At 35.8% G+C, this 21,672-nt stretch overlaps 1 protein-coding gene across 9 annotated transcripts in view; it reads right to left on the reverse strand.

The window, feature by feature from the left end:
• Positions 1 to 21,672, reverse strand: part of frya (furry homolog a (Drosophila)) — a 69,425-nt gene that overhangs the window by 38,012 nt on the left and 9,741 nt on the right. For 5 of the 9 annotated variants that reach the window (XM_038294370.1, XM_038294364.1, XM_038294363.1 and 2 more), the window contains exons 2-6: positions 5,696 to 5,895; positions 2,942 to 2,995; positions 2,021 to 2,160; positions 1,818 to 1,908; positions 1,631 to 1,710 (exon numbers count right to left, since the gene is read on the reverse strand). In XM_038294370.1, coding sequence (XP_038150298.1) covers positions 1,631 to 1,710; positions 1,818 to 1,908; positions 2,021 to 2,160; positions 2,942 to 2,995; positions 5,696 to 5,815 — 485 coding nt within the window. In that variant the 5' untranslated portion in view covers positions 5,816 to 5,895. Of the gene's footprint in view, positions 1 to 1,630; positions 1,711 to 1,817; positions 1,909 to 2,020; positions 2,161 to 2,941; positions 2,996 to 5,695; positions 5,896 to 9,186; positions 9,480 to 14,443; positions 14,721 to 21,672 lie in introns of those variants that run through there. The other 4 variants (XM_038294371.1, XM_038294367.1, XM_038294369.1 and 1 more) reach the window with 3 other exon arrangements.

Below are 21,672 nucleotides of genomic sequence, written 5' to 3' on the forward strand. Positions count from 1 at the left end.
CCATAAGATTTCATGTATGTTACTGGGTATTAATGTAATATATCAAAGGGTGGAACAGAGCTGTTTAGTGGAGGGAAAATGATTAATTTTACAGACTAGATGAATAGAATCTGAAAAGTTCAGCATGCATATCTTGGCAATTTCCAAGGTAATAAATTCAAAGTCTTCACAGTCTTCACCAGTGCAGCATAACCTGCTGCATTCAGAAGTCACATACTTCAATAAAGAGAGTTAAGTGAAGGCCATCCAACTATACTAACAGAAAATTTAAAGCATTTATTAAAGATGCTGCCTAGAAGCTCATGGTAGCTTTGGAGAAGCCATTGAGGTCTGCACCTCAGGTTGGAAATGTATTGATGGTTGTTTCTCCCCTTGGTTCAGACAAAACACCTGGACCAATACCCACTTTTTTTTAGATGACTTTGCTCTATTTCCAAACAGACTCTGGTGCAATCATCTTCTGGTATGAATATGAACTGGCTTCAATGTAACCTAACACCAGGAAACATATTCCTTTTTGGACTTAACAAGCCACCGTAGCAGGCCTTGTAGTGATAATGTTAGAAAGTTATACCTAATAAGTTATATGTTGCTTAGCAACACTGCTGCCTGCACACTATGACTCAGGACACACATAGCACATTGTTGTCTTCAGCTTGCTGAATGCAACATGTTGCTCCATAATTAGAACTACAGATCCAAGCTGCAAGAAACAATAATGTCTGCAGAGGATCATATGGACTGACCTTCCATTTATCCAATAATGGTACAGGTCTAGGGCCAACAAAAGAGCAAATAACATATTGCTTACCGCACACATCCTAGTCAGAGGTGATTTAAACTGTTATCTTCAGGGGAATGCTACAGAGCGCTAATGGCAAAAACAAACTGACACAAAAGAAGCTTCTTTCCAGACTTATTCTCTTTTAAACTCAATAAATACCTCACAGCCAGGGTAGTCAAGGACTCTTGCTAGAAACAATTTTTAAGTCTTTTTGTACCATTACTATCAGCATTTTTATGTCTTAATAAAATAAAATGCTCTTTCTACTTTTGTCCTTGTTTTTATCATGTCCCTGCCCCCTTTGAATTTTTTTTTTCTTTTCAAACAAAGTGTGGTTATTGTTGGTTCTGTTCCTTACGGTGTTGGCATTTGAAAACTGAAGTCAAATTCCTTGTTTCTGCACACAAACCTGTTGATTAAAGCTGAATCCAAATACGAGCCTGATTCTGATGTTGCAGCTGGAATAACATCACAAATAACAGAGGTGCAAAATGCAGGGCTAAAGTTTTCCTCAATTTCCACGTCTGTCTTCCTCATTTAGTGGCTTTGGTAGAGAGACTTTGGTAAGAATAAAACTAAAGGACCAAAATACTTTTCTGTTGTCAATAGCAAGCGAAAGCTAGCTGACAGGACAGAAAACCCTGCACAGATAAGTCCAAACATTTTAATTACATGGTGATAATTTTTGATTTACTGCAATTACATAAAATCTCAAGGAAAAACATGGAGCTTTTTGTTACTGAGTCAAATGTAAAATTGTTCAAGATGTAAGTAAATTGTCTCTGCACTGTAGATCTCACAACAATAGAATAAAATATGTTTGACCTACAAGAAATTAGATCTTACCCTTCTTTGTATCGAAAGTGCCTAAAGGCCAAGTTTATGACTTCATTGACCAATCCATCAAGGGCAGGATAGAGTGGCATCTATTTCAGAATTGGAAAACAACAGAATGATGGTGAAAGTTTTAGACATTAAAAAAATAAAAATATCAATCTAGTTATTTTGTGACATAAGATGGAATGAAAGTGACCTGTTTCAAAACTTCTATAAGTACAAGGGAGAAGATGAAGTCAATAGCCAAATCTCTCCTTTCAAGTAGATAATCTCTGTGCTGCTCATCACTGTTGGAAAATCACAGTTTGTTTAAGGTTATAAAAAGAGCAAAAAAAAAAAAAAAAAAAAGAAATTAATAATGACAAGCATGATTTAATCTATCCACTTTTTCTATCTTACTTTTTAGACTTTGTGTTGGCTCTTGGTCGGTATTCATGCAGCTCTTCTTCAAGCCCATTTTGTCTTTTGTACCAGTCAAACAAAGTGCGCAGGATGGAGGGAAGACTGTACTCAGCCAGTGAGCTCATGGTGCTTATCAACTAGAGGAACAAGACATAGATGGTGCAAATGCACATTACTGTCAGCAGTTAACATACCAAAGCAAAAGATAGCAATCAGAGCTTCCTTTGTTTATTTGCCCAGCAATTTAGGCTAGAACTCCAGCACAGACCATAGTTTTATTTGAATCTCATTATGATTCAAGCATTTACAAATTAAATGGAGTGAAACTAAAATAGGGAGCTTTTAGGACTAAATGAAAGGAATGAAATGAGATCACTGGGTGAGCTGATCCTCTGTGGGACCATACCCATGGGGCAGCCTCCCTTAATGTTGGAGGAGGTGCCAGTAAAGGAAGGAACAGGCCGGGCACACAGGAAGGGAGGAGAGTCTGGTTGGATTGGGGGGAACACAGCAATCCCTTCATTCAGCACCAGGCTACAGAAGAATCCAGGCTCTGTAATGCTGCTGAGCTGCCTCATGCAGCAGCACAAACACACCTCTGTGGCTCTGAAAAGGCCTCCTCTGCAAAGCCACAAACCTGCAGGACACACCTTGTGCTCAGTATGAGCCAAGTCACAAGGTAAACACTCGTACCCCCTGACCGAATTTGAAAGACCTTTAGAGATAGGAGCAGGTTTTCACCCAACATCTTGAACATTGCAAAGTTATATTATAGATGTGAAAATCGACCCAAAGCGTACAAAGGTGTACCAAACGCAACTACGTATTCATTTTTGTTCCCGTGTGAAATAAAAGTAAAACCCCACAGAATATATAGGTAAAACAAGCCCTTTTAGTTAAGCGTTTCTCAGGACTTACCTGATCAAATTGAGGATCTTCTCCCCGTTGTAGTGACTTTGATAATGGTTTTTCCTAAAAGGAAGAAATAATTCAATTACAGCTCAGAATTTTAATAAAAGAGACAAAAAATAGACATTTATATATTTATTATCATATATATTTTAATCAGATGGAAAATGAACTAAACACCTTTCTTATTCTGATGTTTATCCAGTGGTTTATCCAGATGTTTATATCCAGTTACACCTTGTTTTAAAACAGCAACCATAAACTTTTGTGTTAAGAGGATTTTACCGACCAATCCAAGGATATGCATTATTATGAAGTGAGCAGAGACCCAGTCATGGTTTTAAGCGGTCAAACATAAAAATAGTGTGCATATTTTAGAATGGCCTACTCAAAGTCTGGACCTAAATCCACATTAGAATTTATTGCATTACAGATGTTTTGATTTAATCTAACCTAACTAACATGTCCTTGTTAAGAATATAGCATGAAATGATTTTTAATTTTTAATTTTTTTAATGTAAACTTTATTAAGTTATACTCCACAAAACAAAAGTCTGTAACTGCAACCCAGGGGGCTGTAAAAAAAAAAAAAGTAAAGACCACATTTTTCCACTTTAAAAAAAAGTTACAATTTGCAAAAAGATAAACCTTTCAAAGGAAATATCTTCGCAAGGCATTATTATCTAATAATGAATTAAATTAAACCATGACAAGACTAGAAAATGCTACAATCGAATTCAAATTCAGAATGAACCCTATAGAATCTCATCAGCTAAACAGCAGTTCTGAGCACTTTACTTGTGGATTAATCCAAAATAGTTAAAAGCCTGATATGTGTGACACCGACATTGCGTGGGTTGATGGCAATATCCTGCTCTTCTGCTCTTAGCTGGATCAAGCACTAAGCCCCAACCTCTGATGAACCTTTTACTTTTTCAACAAATGTTTGTAGTGGTAGAGCCTGGAGTGACAGAGAGGTCGATGTGTTTTACTCCATCAGCATCAGTCAGGGACGGTCTTATTTTTTACCTCCACTTAAAGATATTGTCCATGTTGAAAGGATCATTGTATCTGTTCAGTGATAACTAACATCTACGGATCACTGAGTATTAACGTTTTTTTTATATGGAATATTTACTTGAGTGATAATATTAACAGGAAATTACAGAGTGTCAGAAAGTATGGGCTAAAATTCATTATTCAGATAGTTTGTCAGAGGAAAAATGAGAGGAAACCTCCTTTCTACATTCCTCTCTTCCAGAGAGTATTACAAACAGTTGATGAACTACACATTTTCCCTGGATATTTAACACTTTCATGCTGACTAAGGTCACAGATTTACAGCATCCTGTAAGTCATATTCCCTTAAATGGGAAATGGCTTTCCAGTAGTTACTTAACAATATAGAGGCATGAGTTAATCTGCAGTGTTTGGGATTAGAATCAATGAGGATGCATGTCTGTCTGGGCAAACATGTGAGCAGAATCATTAACATTTAAGTCAAACTCCAACTGTCTTTCTGCAATACAGGGAATGCTGCACACACTACCATGTTTTATTTTTTTCCCTATTAGGTTAAATATCTGCTTGTTAAATTTTTTAGGGCAAAATACATTGTTTCTTTAGAGTTTTACAGATCTTAACCTCCTACTGTAAAATATATTGTTTGTTGCCTTTTTCTTGCTTTTTAAACAAATAAATTCAAATATTTGTCATGATAAGAATTTAGGCCTACTAATAATTCTGATGAAGTAGAGATTAAAATTTGCGAGAAAAGAAAAAGCCTTATTTGCTATGTGAGGAATTATTACAATTTTTGTATTGGGTGCCATTTGTAAAGTTAAACAGTCAAAAATTAGGAGACATATTTACAGTTATTTAGCGTGCTTTAAGAGATAAGGGGGTTATTTTTTTCAAAGTGATTTTTTTCACTATATCATTAATTCATTTATAAAAATCTTACTTGGTTTAATGAATATATAGTCTGGAGATAAATATTTACTTTGCAAACTAAATATTTAGTTTTCTAAATAAGTATTTAGCTCCAAAATAAATATTTATTTAACAAACTATGATTTTTATAAATGAATGAATGACAGTGAAAAAAAAAATGTCTTATTTTTGTCTTAAAACACGCTAAATAACCATAAATATTGCTCCTAAATTTTGACTGCTTAAATTTTCAAACGACACCCCATATTTATGTGCAGGTCCCCAAAGCATTTTATTCTACCCAGAATTTTGATGACTTATAGAATTTAGCTTGAATGGAGGAAACAATCAGACTGGCTCCGGGCAGCAGTTATGCATAAAAAAAAAAACTGCCCCTGGTAGAAGTAGACAGTAAGAGCAACTAAAAGTGACAAGTGACTTAGCAAATACATCAGCCTCCTATTGAAATTTGGTTGCATGTGAGGGTTTACGAAAACCTACCATATGTATCTTCTTCCTGTATCTTCTATATGTACTGTATATAGAGTTGTTGTTACACATTAATAAGGTCAAAGATTTAATAAGTAGTATATCTGGATTTAACGGTAAACATTTGGAGAGAAGAGGGGATTCCTGCTTATAGTCTTTGCTTATGTATATAAGCAATTAAAATAAGTTGGTTTTGTTAAAAACTTTAAGCTCATAAAAATAGATGATTTTTATCCTTAATAACAACCCAATGCAAATGTGTTCCTTTGTGTTTTGAACTACAGATGTAAACGATGCATTCAGCACATCAGGAACAGTAACCATCCACATCATCATACTGACCAGTGGCTCAGCCATGATAATACGAATCTTCCGCTCAGACACTGAGGTGAAATTGGCGAAGAGACTCTTGAGGACGTATTCTCCCGGCCTGCTCTCTGGGTCAATGCTGATGGGCATCATGGCTGGCGGACCTTTCTCTCCCTGAAGACAGCAGACTGGGGGGTTGGGAGGTTTACTGTATCCGTTCCCCACAGGTGAGGCTGAGAAAAGGGCACAAATAGACAAATATAAGTTAAAAAAACAGCTAGTTGGAAAATATATTGTTAATTCATGCATAAATAGAATGGACAGATCACCCAGCAGAGCACATACAGAAGTAGAGTGACCAAAAAGGGGCACTGTAGGGATTTTTCCAAACATGGACAAGTTGTTCCCAACATGTTGAGCATTCCACAGCGTAAGTGTCCAAAGGGCACCAGCTTGCCCTGTGTCTGCTTTGCTTTTGCAGAAGTTACACAGAACAGGGCTCATATGGAAATTAAAACACCACTGATGGCAGCCGGTGTTTTCATTCAGTACCAGCGATGTCATCAGCCGTAGAAAGAAGAAGGAGCTGTAAGCATGTGACCATCTTCAGACAATATAAGGTCATAAATCCCATCAACCACGGATTCATAGTGTCTATTGTAGGGGTTTCCTCAGTAGAGATGGCTGTGTCTTCTCAGTTTCAGTCCCAAAACTCTGATGATCTATAAAGTGTTAGAGCTGCTCATAATCCCAACACTTTTAAGGAGCTTTTAAATTCTTGGCTTTTGAATGAATACAACTCAATGTTTTAACTCGGCCTATTTTTTATATTATTTGTATTTCTTTTAAACTTGTTTTATTCATATCTTTTGTGTGTATATTTTTGTTGCTATTTTTAACTAGCATCAATTATTTAGTTCTTGCTGTTTGTTGAAATGTCTGCAAAATAATATAATCAAAATTCCAGTGGAAAAAACAGAGACACTCACTGACAAAGGAAAAAAAAAACTGATAGAACACAGGTTTAATACTGTTTTTGTTTTACTATATATATATATATCTATATATATATAGATATATATATATATAGATAGATATAGATATAGATATAGATATAAGTAACCGTATAACACATTAATGGGCATTATTGCAACCAGACTGAGGTGCCCCTTGCATGCTGGTACTGAGTTTTCAATATGTACAATTTCAGCATTAGGACAGTGACTCAAAAGAAGAGAGCGGGATTTATCAAGCTATTTAAAAGAAATGTGTGTTTTTACAACATAGCAAGACGTTGTATTGGCTGACCCTGGAAGAAGAAGTTAAAAGTCTGGTATTTCCTAAAATATAATGCTGAACACCTATTAGTGGAGCCAGTCAGGTGTCATAGGGGTGGCCAGGCAGGAATCTATCAGCACGGAAAACATGTAGACACCTGAACAAGATCAGGGCCAATCTACACTGTAAAGGCAAGAAAATGAAAAAATAAAATATCTGTATTTTCCAAAATGAAAACAGGGACAGACTAGAATTTACTAAAGGCTTGCAAATAAATACACACACATAATTACACATGCATGCTCTCTAAATTAAAGGTAGAGTGAACAATCTTCTTTTGACTTCAAGTTCAGGGTGATCAACTTATCTATTGGTTGTCTTACATGCTAGAGACTTCTAATGTTTATGTATCTAGTTAGCTTTGGTTGTAGCTCCACCACTCTTATCCTTTACCTACCTTTTAATCAATTTTGTTTCGGTATAATACATTAAATGGGTTTAGTTTTTATTTATCACAAATTTTATAGTGGAATTTTAGTGGCTTACAGACACACATTCCTTTGCCTTGTCTGCCCTAAAACAGGAAAACTAGCTTCGAAAAAAGCAGGAATTCTGTATTGGTCATCTTTAATGTTTCTCTCTTGATTTGGCTAGTTACTTAATGTATTTTTGTTGTACTTTTATGTTTAACATAGTAACAAAAATTTTAAATTTGTTGGATATTCCACTTATAAGTTTTACTGCTGTCCCCCTCTATTTTAGAGGTGAACTGTTTGCTAAGTATCAAACTGGAACACAAATATGTGTTGTCTCTGCGAAGTGCTTTAAGATGACATGTGTTATAAATTGGCACTATATAAATAAACCGAACTGAAATTAATTGAATTGAACTGACATGATGTACATGGGCCCCCAATCTAGCCCAACCATATAAACGCCACAATAATTTGGTCTGTTTTGAAAGCCATATATAAATATTGCTTATTTTTAAATTTAGCATTTTCAAGAAAAAGAAAAAGGAATCGAGTAGCCTGGTAAACTAGCCCCACCGCCACCGCCAAAATTATTTTTGCCTGCAAGTTGGTCTAGCCTCCATCAAGGCCCTAAATCTGGCGGGCCAATTACAACGTAGAGATGTGTTTTAAATGTCTGGATGCAAAGCGGGCGGGGTTTTGAGGGCCTGACGACAAAGCTGTGCGATGCTAGAGAAAACACAACAGTAGCATGCACTGGGACAGCAGCTTTCAATGGAGTGCTCCATTGAAAGTTAAAAGTTTTCTTTTCTGTTGTTCAATAAAAGTGCATTTTAGGATCATTTGAGGCAAGAATATTATACTTTATAGCATCACTATATGGTCTATTTACTGATTTAATGCGTAATTAAAAAACTATTTCTGAAGTTGAGAGGACCGCGGCAACCAGCGGAGCTCCGAGTCTAACGGCATCCAGGGCTAACCGCAGCCCGTCTGCCGCGGCCCTCTAGTGGCATAGTCATGTGTGAAGGATCGTTGGCTCTGATGGCGATTTTTGACTCAGCTTTGGAATATTTTTGGAAGGATTAGACTTGGGTTTTTTTCGTTGAAACGTGAGCAGGAAGAGGCTCTACGCTCATTCATTTTTTAGGAGGACGTATTCGCCGTTTTAACGAGAGGCTGTTTGTTTACACTCCCCCACCAGCTTCCTGTCGGACCAGTCAGTTGTGCTCATTGGTCAGAGTGTTGGCCAATAGGCACAGACAGCCGTTTAAAAGAGAACGGGTTCTTCTTATCAACAATCTTCCGATGTCTCATTCATCAGGGCCAGACTACATTACACATTTAATCTCACATTTAGTCTGGTTTTATCAGGCTAGGAATCAAGTTGAATTTACAAAAACTAGAGAACATATATCAGCAGAACAATTAGTTCTACATTATCTGAGGCCATTCTGTAGAAACTTCGGTTGACAATTAAGTCTTATTGAAATTGAAGGAAAGTGCAGTCCAAAGGTATTTTGAATTCCACATTACTTTGTGTAAAAACAAAAAACAAGCAGTAAGAAAGCCTATTTGTTGAAATCACTAAAGTTAAAAACTCATGACTAACATGCAAGGAAGCTGAAATCTTACTTTGGCCCCCAACATGATTTCTGCAAGTCCTTTCAGGATATTGACACGGAGAGCTTACAAAGAATGCCCATCATGTTTATTAAACTTCTCTGACTTGTAGAACACGATTGACTCAGTTGCAAAAAACTCAGCACCTACCCAGACCTTTGATGAAGCTGAATACGTTGGCCTTACTAAAGCAAACTGCCACACTGTCCATTCTGCTCAAAGAGGACATGGTAGCTAGAATTCTCCTGATTCGTGACAAATGCTAGCAGAATCCACCAACTTCAATGTCCTGTGTGTCAGTTTGCTGTGGTCTCCTGGGTATAGTTTCCATGGTGCAAAACTTGCAACAGTGTGCGTGTTTAAAAAAGAGAGAGAAGCATTTGGAATGAGAGAGAACGCTCAGCCTCAGCCTCCTACTGTAGATTTGTCTCTCTCTTTCTCTCTGAGCTCCCTCTGAGATGGCTTTCCCCAGCCTTGTGACCAGCCAGTGCCTTCCAAGTTTGAAGGTCAGGCGGGAATTTTTAGCTGCACAGAGATGAGGTACAGCATGCTATGGTGGAATAACTGTGTGGCTATATTTATCCAGGCATAAACACTATACTTACAAAGCAGCCCTCCCCTTGCTTCCACATCTGTGATTGCAGAAAGCAAGAGGCACAGACCAGCGCAGTGTAAACACCATTCTTCATCAGGCCAAATTCACCACTAGTCCCTTAAAATATATGCTGATAATGTTTTGTAAAAACATACTCACATACATAAAGGAAATGATTTCAGGCAACAGGAATGGATTGTCTCTGCCAAACACATGTGCAGCAAAATAAAATCAGCATTAAGTTCTATTAAAAAATTCCAAAGCTAATTATTTTAATTTGGGTTAAGGGGTAAAAAGAAAAATAAGTTTGAATTGTAGGTCCTGTTCTGCTGCTCTGAGTTCTGTACAAAGTCTGAAACAGGACATGTGACTCTGCAAACAAGGAGCTCGGCCACAGCATACATTACATCATCGACAAGCTGGAAACACCCTGAGGATGGTGTTGATTCTCAGAAAAGAAAACAATGCAAACATGACAATTAGTGCTTTGTTAGCACATATCCACAAATACACGTAGTGCAAATGAAATAATGTAGTCTTACTGTAAGACTTGATTTCCTCAAGTAAAGCAGATATTTACAGCTGTTTGGAAATATGTGGGTGGAAATTTAGACACCCCTGACATCTTAAACTGGATGACAAATCCAAGTAAAAGATAAGCCAACGAGAGGGCTTTGTTCAGGCTCTGTAGACTCAGCTTTTTCATGTTTTTGTCTTAGTCTGTCTGTCTGTCTGTCTGTCTGTCTGTCTGTCTGTCTGTCTGTCTGTCTGTCTGTCTGTCTGTCTGTCTGTCTGTCTATCTATCTATCTATCTATCTATCTATCTATCTATCTATCTATCTATCTATCTATCGATCTATCTATCTATCTATCTATCTATCTATCTATCTATCTATCTATCTATCTATCTATCTATCTATCTATCTATCTATCTATCTATCTATCTATCTATCGATCTATCTATCTATCTAACAGAAAGTGACATACAGTTAGCCCAAAATTCTACTCAAGCAGATTTAAATTTCATGTGAATAAGTTGTCTTTGATAGCACTTATCAAATACATGTAAAATGTAAAATAAGTATTACTTAAAAAAATGAAATATTGAAAGCTATGGGACTTTAAATAATTCTTAGAAAAGCAATTGCAACCACATGATTTCGGGACAGCTTCTTGCATGATTACACTGAAATTTTAATGAATTGTCTTTTCTGATGAGCTCCAAGTGGTTTGAGATTGGAAGGCCCTCTTTGTCATAACCTTAATCATCATCAGGACATTTCCAAAAGGTGAATATACGTTTCAGTCAGAATAAACATGAAAATGTAACTTAAAATCTATATCTGCCCCGGGGACGAACAATTTGGGCCACATATTGTATCGTAAAGTGAAACAAAAGGTACATAGTTTCAAAGAACTAATTACAGCTGCAATTACAAGTGCATGTCCTTTAGGGTATACCTCTATCTTTGCTTATCTTTTCTTCTTTTTAGAAAAGGCTCAGCATGAGTCAGCTTAGCCAAAGAGCCCTTAAACAACTGTTTTCAGGTTTCACCAGAACTCCACTAGGAATTTCTGTCTGGACTTTGACTGACCCTTGGAACACTTGAATTTGAATTAAGCCATTTTATTGTAGCACTTGCTAAAATGTTTTGTCCTGCTTAAAGCCGAGTCTTTGGCGTCCCGGGTTGTTTGCTGCCTTTTGAAACTCAGGGTCTCATTTCAGCACCACCAACTCTGTCCCCATCAACTCTTAAGAAAATCATGCAACATCATGACGTTGGCAACATAATTTTTCATCATGTTGGATAGATAATTAACGGTCGCACCATATCCCACAATTCTTTTGTCTCCTGCATAACTTGCTGCAAACTGCCACCAGGATGCATTCTGGCTTTGTTTTCACTATGGCTTTTGTTCTAGGTACTCTTCTATGTATAGAAGATTTGTGAATTTTTTATCTGAGCTGCAGATCTCTGCACCTATGGTTACCATGGCCTTATTGGTGCCTACTCTACTCTACTTGCCTGGGCTATCATTTTAGATTGATTTCCATGTCTTAAGAGGTTTGCATTTCAGCCACATTGTTTCCATAGTTGATTGATTTATTGAAAGCTTGTCCCAGATATTTAAAGTTTGTGAAAGCGTTTTAGCGTTTTTGTCTCTTCTTTTTTTATGGTTTTGTGTGTTCAGTAATGTTCTATACCAAACCTTCAAGCCCCCCGGAAAACACCTGTATTTATACTGAAATGGAATTAAACATTTATTTACTAATAATGTATTTGGTTGTAATGAGTTCCATTTGGGGGAAGCAAAGCACAGAGGTGAATATGGCGGCATAATACACTTCAATCTTTATTTGTTAAAGGTATAGAGAAGAATGTTATTTTTCCATGCGGATCATCAAAATAAGTGGTCATCCTAAATGTCAGTCATTCTGGTGATATGTTCACACAAGGCCGTCCTACGTGTTCATCCTTATCTTTTCTGCACATACGCACTTTCAGGTGTATATGTGTGGTGAGCTACGGTTTTAATAAGTCATTGACGCTCGCCTTTCTCTGCCTTGCACAGGCAAAAAAATAAATAAATAAAATAAAATAAAACTCTTGCTAGATGACGGTTTGTTTATTGCCCTGTAGCATGATAAAGATAGCTATAACTTTAGCTGATGTTAACTATAACTCGAGCATGCATGAGGACAAATGGGCTTGTGCATGCTCTTGCACACGTTTAATAGGCGTTCCCTCTTGAGAGCAGGTATAGGATTGTGCATGTGCATTTTTTTTATTGGAGTGGATGGCTCTTTCCAAAAATTCGAGAAAATCTTCCCCTATACCTTTAAATAAAAGATATCCTTTGGTTTCCCTACACTGCATTATGTCATTTGATTGATAAATAATACACATTAAAGGTTGTAGTTGGAACATAAGAAAAGATATGTTGAAACATGTTTCCAAAGCACTGTATTATTTTTGTAGGAAAAACTTTAGGAAAACACAGAACCTCCTAAGTATCTAGATGGGCCACATATGCTTAACATTTGTAAGGAATGTTATACATCATTTAAACTCATAATATGTCCACAACTCCTCTTGTTAGAATGGATTCTGTAGATAAAGAAAAATTTGTTTCATTTATACAGTCCCTGTTAAAGGATCTCTAAAAACATAGTAGGAAGGTATAGCTAGTGAAACATCAACAATCAAAAACAAATACTGGTAGAAGTTTAGAGTTCAGGTTTAAAGACCAGGAGAATTAAATGTTCAGTGGAAAGCAGATTAAATTGATGTGCTAATCTATTGACTTTTAGCAGGGCTTCCATGAGCCGACATGCTGAGAGTGGTTGCCTACTGTGAGAGATCATTTCAGTCCATCATTATGTAAGTGAGCAATAGTTTAAAAGCCTACATTTGACTTCAGCAGAATAGCTTCCACTTTGCTGAAAAAACAGAAAAATAAAGATTCTAAGCAAGTTTGACAATAATCTTAAATTATAACGGCCTTTAATAGATAGAATAAATAAATACAAATTATAGCAGAGAATTCACCATATCTAAACGAAGTGTTTACATTTTGGAGGAGTATCACTGTAGCTCATCCCATTGGCCATTGACCGGTTAAAAAAGCCCTGAGTTTCTGGTAGTGTGGATACCAAACCTGACACAGTAGCTGGACAATACCAGCTCTGTGCTGCTGTCTGTCACCGTTTTATCAGAGCTGAACACGCTGACTTATTAAATACCCCTATTCAAAGGGTTTGGAGAATCTAACCCTCATAGTGAGAACAGTATCTGACCAACAGCAGAAATCAAATTTGATAGGATCAATTTTAAAAGTAAAGATGCAAACAAAAAAACCTTTATACTGTTTTCTTCTGTAAAAGTATTAAGCTTGTTGAATTTATATATTTACACACTCATAACTTCTCCCATTTTGTAACCAGTTGTATAACACCTCGTAAAGACAGATGTTTACTAAAATTATTATATTGTAATGCACAGCTAAGCTTGAGCCTTTTTCACTGTACCGAAGTGACACAGTGTGAGAGTTATGCAATATCAACAATAGATGGCTCAATGTTAAACATGTGGAGAAGGACACCTTATTTAATTGTTTTACCTTATTTTATTTACAAGGTAATACAAGGGAAATATAAAAGTGAGGCTGCTGAATGTCTTATTGAACATTTTGGTGTGGATTTTTTAAAAATAATGTTCAAGTATGCTGCAGCTTTTTAAAACAATGCTGAAATTAGTTGCAATATCCTCACAATATTTTATTGTTGCTGATGGCATTACATATAACTGTTTCATATGACTTTTAGGAGAATATTGCACTGATCCAGTGCAGAAAGACATTCCATCTCTGCCTTCTGGCTTGAATAGTGGGCAGTGAAGCTGTTAGCTCTGGACAGAACATGCAACCAAGCTGAACCCCTTCTAATCCTATTACTGCAACCTTGCATTAAATAAAGAGCTATTTGGACTCAGACAAATGACTGGACAAAAACACTTCTAAAGTTTATGAGGAATCAGCACAAAAATTCCATCAGCAAAATGTAATCAAACAGAAAAAAAGCATATTTTTTATTGTATTTCTTGCTCTAAGCAACCATTTAGATGCTGTTTATAATAATAAAAATATGGCAAAAATAGTTTTCAAAGTTTGCAGCACTAACATTTTAGATTCATTCAATCCCTAGGAAGCAAATCATCTCCTGATAAGAGACAGCAACATTGCAGCAGAGTTGCAGCCTCTGTCAGTCATCTCTATTTGCTGACCACAATAACAAGACAAGCTGCTACTCACTTCCACTCAATGATTTCAACAGGGACTTGATGCTGATTTCAAAGAAGCCCGAGTCCTGCTGGCTGGTCATGGTTGCAGCCTCCTGCCCTAGCCTTTAACTGGGCTTTCTCTTCAGTATCAGCAGCAGCAGAGGAGTTTGAGCTGGGACCAGTGTGGCTGTCACCACTCTGTGACGCACACAGTGCTGATGAGATCCAGAGACAACACTACAGCACTGCTTTACTTTCCCCTCCTATCTTGTCCTGTCCTTGGCTATAAGTCCCGTTACTCACCCCCCTCCCTCCACACTCTCGCAACATCGCTCTGTCCCTCTAAAGCTTTGGCAGGCTGTGGGTGGCAACACAAGCTGCCTTTAAATAACTGTGCGGAGGCTGAGGGTGCAGGAAGCAATCCTCTTAGTGGAGCGCAGTTAATAATAACTACTGTTTTCTCTCGGCACAGAGATGACAGCAATGTATTTGGGTATTATAACATGACTGTCACATTCACACAAGTCATCTGATTGACTGAAGAAACTGAGCAAAGTGAGAAAATACAGTATCAAAAGAAACACATGACCATAAACTCATTTAATTCAAAACATTCCGCTAATATGCTTTAAACAAGAGAGACATGTAGGTCTTCAACCATATATATCTTTATAGCACAATAGTTCAAGAAATAATCTACAGTTTGTTTGAACTACAGATATTTTGTAAAACGAATTGTAATTAGTTTTTACCACTTAAGCAATTCAAGTTCTTTTCAGCTAATCATTATCTTAAAGCTGAATGATCAAATTTAGATTTTTGGGGTGTGGTGATCTGATCCTGGTGTGTTAATTCTAAATATCCAACCCAGAAATCCTTTAATTGATAATCTAGTATTGTTATTAGTGGGGCCCATGTTAAGGTAATGTAAAGAGCTCCTAAATCTGGTTAGAAAGTTTCTCCATAATGGTCATCAGACTGCTTGCTCACTGACAGCAGGCTTCTCTAACACCATCCATAGTCCATAATAATTCTACCCTGAGCTGATGGAGTAATCACTGATATTGTAATCAAGGAGAATGTTACGGGCTGCTCAGTGGGTAGCACTGCTGCCTTGCAGCAAGAAGGTTCTGGGTTCAATTCCCAGCCTGGGGTCTTTCTGCATGTGGTTTGCATGTTCTCTCTGAGAATGTGTGGGTTCTCTCCGGGTACTCCAGCTTCCTCCCACAGTCCAAAAACAGGTTAAAAACAGGTTAATTGGCTTCTCTAAAATTCTCCTTAGGTGTGAGTGTGTGCATGAATGGTTGCTTGTCTCTGTGTTGCCCTGTGATGGACTGGTGTATCCGCCTCTCGCCCATTGACAGCTGGAGATAGGCACCAGCACCTCTCGTGACCCGACTCGAGATTAAGCGTGTTTGAAAATAAATAGATGGATGGATGGAGAAATATTGAACCAAAACACACTGCACATGTACTGTCATTTCAATGTTTCAAACCTTTTAGGTCTTGAGGGTTGAATCTGTTCAGTATCCACAGAATGAGACCAAAAGCTGGAGAAAGCCTTAATTCTTTTAAATCAAGATGTAAAACAGCAGTTTATTTAGAGTTAACTGTGACTGTTTTATTTAAACGATCAAAACAAAATATCCTCCTTACGTATCAGATATAACTCCTTACTGTCAAACTTTTTATTCTTTGTTGTTTTTTTTGTTGCAAAGCCTGAGATTATTGTTTTTACTCCTGTTATTATATTCTGTTAATTGTGTTTAGCAACTCTCAGTTATTATTGCTATTTTTCTTGTTTTTTAAATGTAACTGATTACTTTCAGTACTTAGTCCAGCTTTTCTTCCAGCCATTATAATGAGACTGCAGTTTACTTTTTTAGTTATTTTATTTTTTTTTGTAAAGGACCTTAAATTGTCCTGTTAATAAAATTCACCATAAAAATGTACTTTCCCTTCTATGCCTATATTTTCTAAGATTGAAGATAATCTTTATTCATTTACATGTTAATGGGTAATATTTTTCCTGGCTAAGAGTTTCAACTATAGACTAAAATAGATCAAAAACACAACCTTAATGATGAAAATTGTGCTGCAAAAACAAAAAGTTGTACTTTCTTTTAGAACAATTTAAAAACACTAAAATAAAAAACAGGCCATGTCTTTTTTAACTGATTGAGAAAGAGATATTTTCTAATAATATTATTTAAGACATGAAAGCAGGTGTCTTCAACAAAATGGAAGAGGAACACATCCTTAAACCCTTTCCATGCTGCCTCCCAGCGCTCTTAGAGTAATCCTATCAGAGCTCTGTCTGTCCATCAAGTGACAGACATTTGACCTTGATTATATAACGCTCTGTGACGTAGAAGCTTTTACTGAGGCCGGAGCTGTTTGGTAAACACACATTACTTTATTCCATTTCCAGGATTTTTGTAAATAAAGCACAGTAAGCCTCTTTGCAAAGGAACAGAACACATACAGTATAGTTTTCTTCTATATATTTATTTCTCAAGAGATGCACTAATCATGGTTTTACTGAATGATCCTGATTTGTACTGATTTGTGAGGTTCTGACTTTGCAATCAATGATTCCCCAACATATAAACACATTTGTACAAAAATACTGTCTCTGTGCTGCGATTAGAACTGGTAGCAACCTCAGTTTGTAGAAGTAGTTCACTATAAAGGTGTCAGAGGTTTTCTATATTTAAATATAAATAGAGGAGATGTGGACATATTTTGGCAATCTGAGGATAAAATTCTTAATTGGATATATGGCAGGCACATTTTTGAATTTGCTACTTTAATTTGTAAAGCTTGGGATAGAAGATAATGAGAGCTGCATCCTTTTTAAGTATAAACATTTAAAGTTGTGTTGACATTTTAGCAATGCCTCTGATTTGCATTTCATAATTTCTTTTTTTTTGTATGTTTCATTCTGTAAATCTAGTATATAATAATATATATAGTACATAACAATATTGCTAGTAGTTAAACATTTAGGGTTTTTGATGAGTTTTATTTACTTCAGTCTTCATGGGCCATTTAGATGGGGCCTTGGAATAAACACATCTTAATTAAATGCCTAAATGACTTCCTCAGTCTGCAATCAATGTCTCTATAGACCTTTTAATCATCTAATTACTTCATTCAGGTGTGTTGGACCTAGAACACATCTAAAACTTGCAGTATAGCGGCCCACAGGGGCTGGAATTGCCCACCCAAATCCAACAGTAATGAAGGGACTCATCTTAAAAGATGCTTGGTTATATTATACTTAAAAGATGCTTTGGTTATATTCTGGTAAGTTAATGTAAAGAACATATAAGTACACATAAACTTTAATGTCATATTAGTGTTTAAACCCTTAGTCAAATAAAGCTTGTTTTTGCTTTATAAACAACACCTAAAAACTCGCTTATCACTCAATCCCAGAGGGTTGAGATGAAATTGACTAAAGGTTATTGATTTCTGATTAAGTAAATTCTTTGATAAAATATTATTTTACCACATAAAGTTTTATACACCTCTTGGATTTGCAGTGTGATGGTTGGAACACATTCCAATTACACTGAATTAGTTAAAAGCTAATTGGACCTTATTTTAAATTCTACGAGATAAAACTTTGGTTCTCAAAAATGATATCCATGCCAAGCTTTGATATCAATGCATCACATTATTGATTGTGGTTTTCAGCCATTTGTTTTTACTTCTTTTTTTTTTTATCATAGTAGTTTACTTTAGTTGAATTTCACTAGTTTTTAACTGAAATATATGTGACTTGGAGTTGAATGATTTTTGTTGATAAATTCTTAGAATTATCAACAAGTTGTGGTGAATTTATCCCATATATGTGCAGAGTAATCTGTTTGACCATGATGTAAGCTCCATTCACGCTTTCATTTGATGTTGGCAGTGCAAATATTGTCTGCCATCCACTCCCCGGGTGGGCATCAGATATATAATTATTGCACAACAAAATGAAGAATCTGGTAAATATAACAGATTTGAAAGGTGTTTTTTTAAAATCGCCAATCTCTGATAATACTTAACAACAGTCTGTTATTAAGCTATTTGAAACATGTTTGTGAGCAACATGCTTGGCAAGCTAAGCAGTCTATCTTTGCAGTGTTTGTTTATCAAAAACCTATTTTAATGTAAAATTTGGGTGAAAACCTGCATTTTAGGCCTTAGACTTTGTTCAAATTTAAAATCTGTTTTTGTTTTTAATAACCTTTGCTGTTTCTTGCTCTTGCTCTCAATGTTAATAGTTAAACAGAAACTTCCTTCCTAAAATTAAACTTTTTAATACTTTTTAAATATTTTGTCGAAAGGAATTAATTGGAATAGCATCATATGTTAAAAGCAAACTTTTCAAAGACAAACGTTAGCCTAAAAAATGGTAAACATTAGCCTAGCCCTTCAACTACCTATTCCAGATAACCAAACCTATTCAACAGGATGAATTTGTAAGTTTATTGAAGATTGCAGCTTCACATATAGCCTCAGAAATATCTAGCAACTTATAAAGCTAATGCATTTTTCTTCAGAACGACGTTCTATCAGTGAGTGTGTGTAGTACTGGTTAAATACAGTAAGTCCAGGCTTTCTGCACTAAAATGCTGCTGGGATTATAGTTTTAAATATGGCATACATTTTTATTAAGTTAAAGAAGTCATGGATTGGGACTTGTTTTCAAAATATTACTAAACTTAAATGACGGATTTATTGGATGTACAATATCAAAGTGAATAAAACTGAAAGGTCACCAAATTCATATATCAACACAAAGATTGGTTATTCTTTGGCATTATTGTTTGCATATACTGTGAATTATCAATGCATTCATAATATCAACTGAATAAATGAGAAAAGTTGTTGGATAGCCATTAATTAGAATTTCAGTTTACTCCTAAATCTATTATTATGCAAGTCAAGTTCAACAATAACTACAAGTTATAGTATAGTATAGTACAGTATTTGCAAAACACACAACTGATGCATACATTTTCTCAAATTAAGCATATTCTAAAGCAAGTTAATCCTGCAACTATTCAATATTTTGAACATGGGTTTGTTGGGGAAAAAGGTTGACTTTGCTCTAAAGTTGAAGATGAGGCTTCTTTTTTTCACTGAACATATTTTACCAATAATCAGCAAATGTTTTACTTATTATGATTAATGAAGGAAATAGTTTGTTGGATTTAATTAACACTAAACATGATTCACTCTATGACTGATTTTTTTTCATTTATAATCAGATGTGCCTGACTCGTCCAATTCTATGAATGAGAACATCTGTTTTATACTTGAGATAATGAAATCTGTACTTCTCTTTAACAGGAGTCAAACTTTTGACGTATTTCCCAAAAATAACCTTAGTATTGGCCAGCTTACTGTAGAAACCTTTCCAAGTCAATCTTTTTTTCAGCAGTGCAATGCATAGATCAGAAAATATTGATTTCAAGAATCCAATTCAGATCATCTCTAATCAAACCTGGGTAGAATTTGCAGTGCATAGGTTGAAGCTAAAACAAACCTATTGAGTGGGCAACTTGAACAGAATAATAAAGTAAACGCTAAATGTTTAGATCCTTCTAAACTATAGGGCGTTATCTTCACTATGGCTACATGAATTAAATGATGTGCAAACTTATATGCATAAATAAAGCAAAATTTCATACACAGCCCAAAGCGATTTGCAAGCAGAAAACTAGCAGGCAGTGGAAGCAAATTTTTCTTGCATGGTGGAACAAACAGCTGACAAAGAAAACTTTTTCAGCTACTATGATCTGGCAACGCCTGAAATCTGTCTCACATGACCTCTAATTACTGCTCCTATTGGTTCAGAATCCTTCCATGTCAGCGTTGGAAATGTATCCAGAGGTAAATATTTATACAATACTTTTTATACTACATATGTTTCATTAGTAAAAATATTAGTTTTTACCTCTCTAGATCTGTAGCAATCATTGTAGATTACTTGCGACACACCCACTATTGGAATATGCGATTATTTTTGCCTGCACAATATATCACTCCCTATTTAGGGTCTTTGAAGATCAGACCCTTAGTGTTTGAAAGAGCAGAATTCTTTCTCTAAATTTTATCAATACAATCAACAGACACTGAGAGAAAAATATGTAAAGGATCAAATTAAAACGAGGTATATCAAAACAGAGAGATGCTAAGGCAGCAGTTTAGGAAGTTTTGCCTTTTGCAACAGAAAAAGATGCAGATGTAACAAATTATTAAATTATTATAAGTATATGCACCAAGACAAGGGGCACATTTGTAAAAATATATTACTTTATGATAAGACTTCTTCACTTTTACATGAAACATGTGCTTGTTTAATCACACAAAAAGTGATGGAATTTCTTAGCTGCTGAAAGAACAGACATTGGAAAGAAAATTATAAATTCCAGGGCTGGTATTAAGCATTTCTCTGATAATTTACACACGGCAGCATTGCTTTATATTCTCTTTGTCTCCTCTGTTCTGACGTTACAGTTCCTTTATGAAGTTTAACTGGACATAAACATTGAGAGCTGCCCTAACAGATGATATAGTACAACAGGTGATTGGAAATAACAATTACATTGTATCACAAAATTACAGCTGGTTCTAAACAGGGATCCCTTTTGAGATGTTTCCTGTTTATTGAAAACAGTATTAATTATTCTATGCAACAGCTCTCTCACAGAGATGTGAAGTGACTTAATAATAAAAAAAACTACATTCAAGGACATTGTTTCATCTAAAATTGCCAGTGTAACTGCTAACAAATTTATGACAGGTCCAGTTTGCTGACACGACAGGGTCAGTGTCAGATATTAAGAAGGAGAATTGCCTCACTAGCACTAATCACCATATTTTAAGTTGTCATTATGGACACTCTTATACACTTAAAATATCGAATGAGTGCACTAGATAAGGACTCCCTATTATGAACTAATCTTTTTCTATAATGTAAGTAGGCAAAGCCATAAACATATAAAGTACTTATTAGAAGTATTATCAAGCCCTAATGGAGTTGAGGAATGTGAGGTATGTTCATGTGTGGTTGAGCCATTTCTGGTTATCAAGCTGAAACTCTTCATTTCCTCCTTTTCTCCCCTTACCCCATGTAACTTTATCTTCCTCCCTAAATCTAGGGTTTAAAATTCATGTTATATCTATTTTTTGCATCTAATAATCCTAAAAAAAAAGGGAAATTTGGGTAAGTGTTGTCAAATATAGGGCTAATTTGTA

This window comes from Cyprinodon tularosa, unplaced genomic scaffold (assembly GCF_016077235.1).
Source record: "Cyprinodon tularosa strain WSP-4 unplaced genomic scaffold, ASM1607723v1 ctg34, whole genome shotgun sequence".
NCBI classification, from domain to species: domain Eukaryota; kingdom Metazoa; phylum Chordata; class Actinopteri; order Cyprinodontiformes; family Cyprinodontidae; genus Cyprinodon; species Cyprinodon tularosa.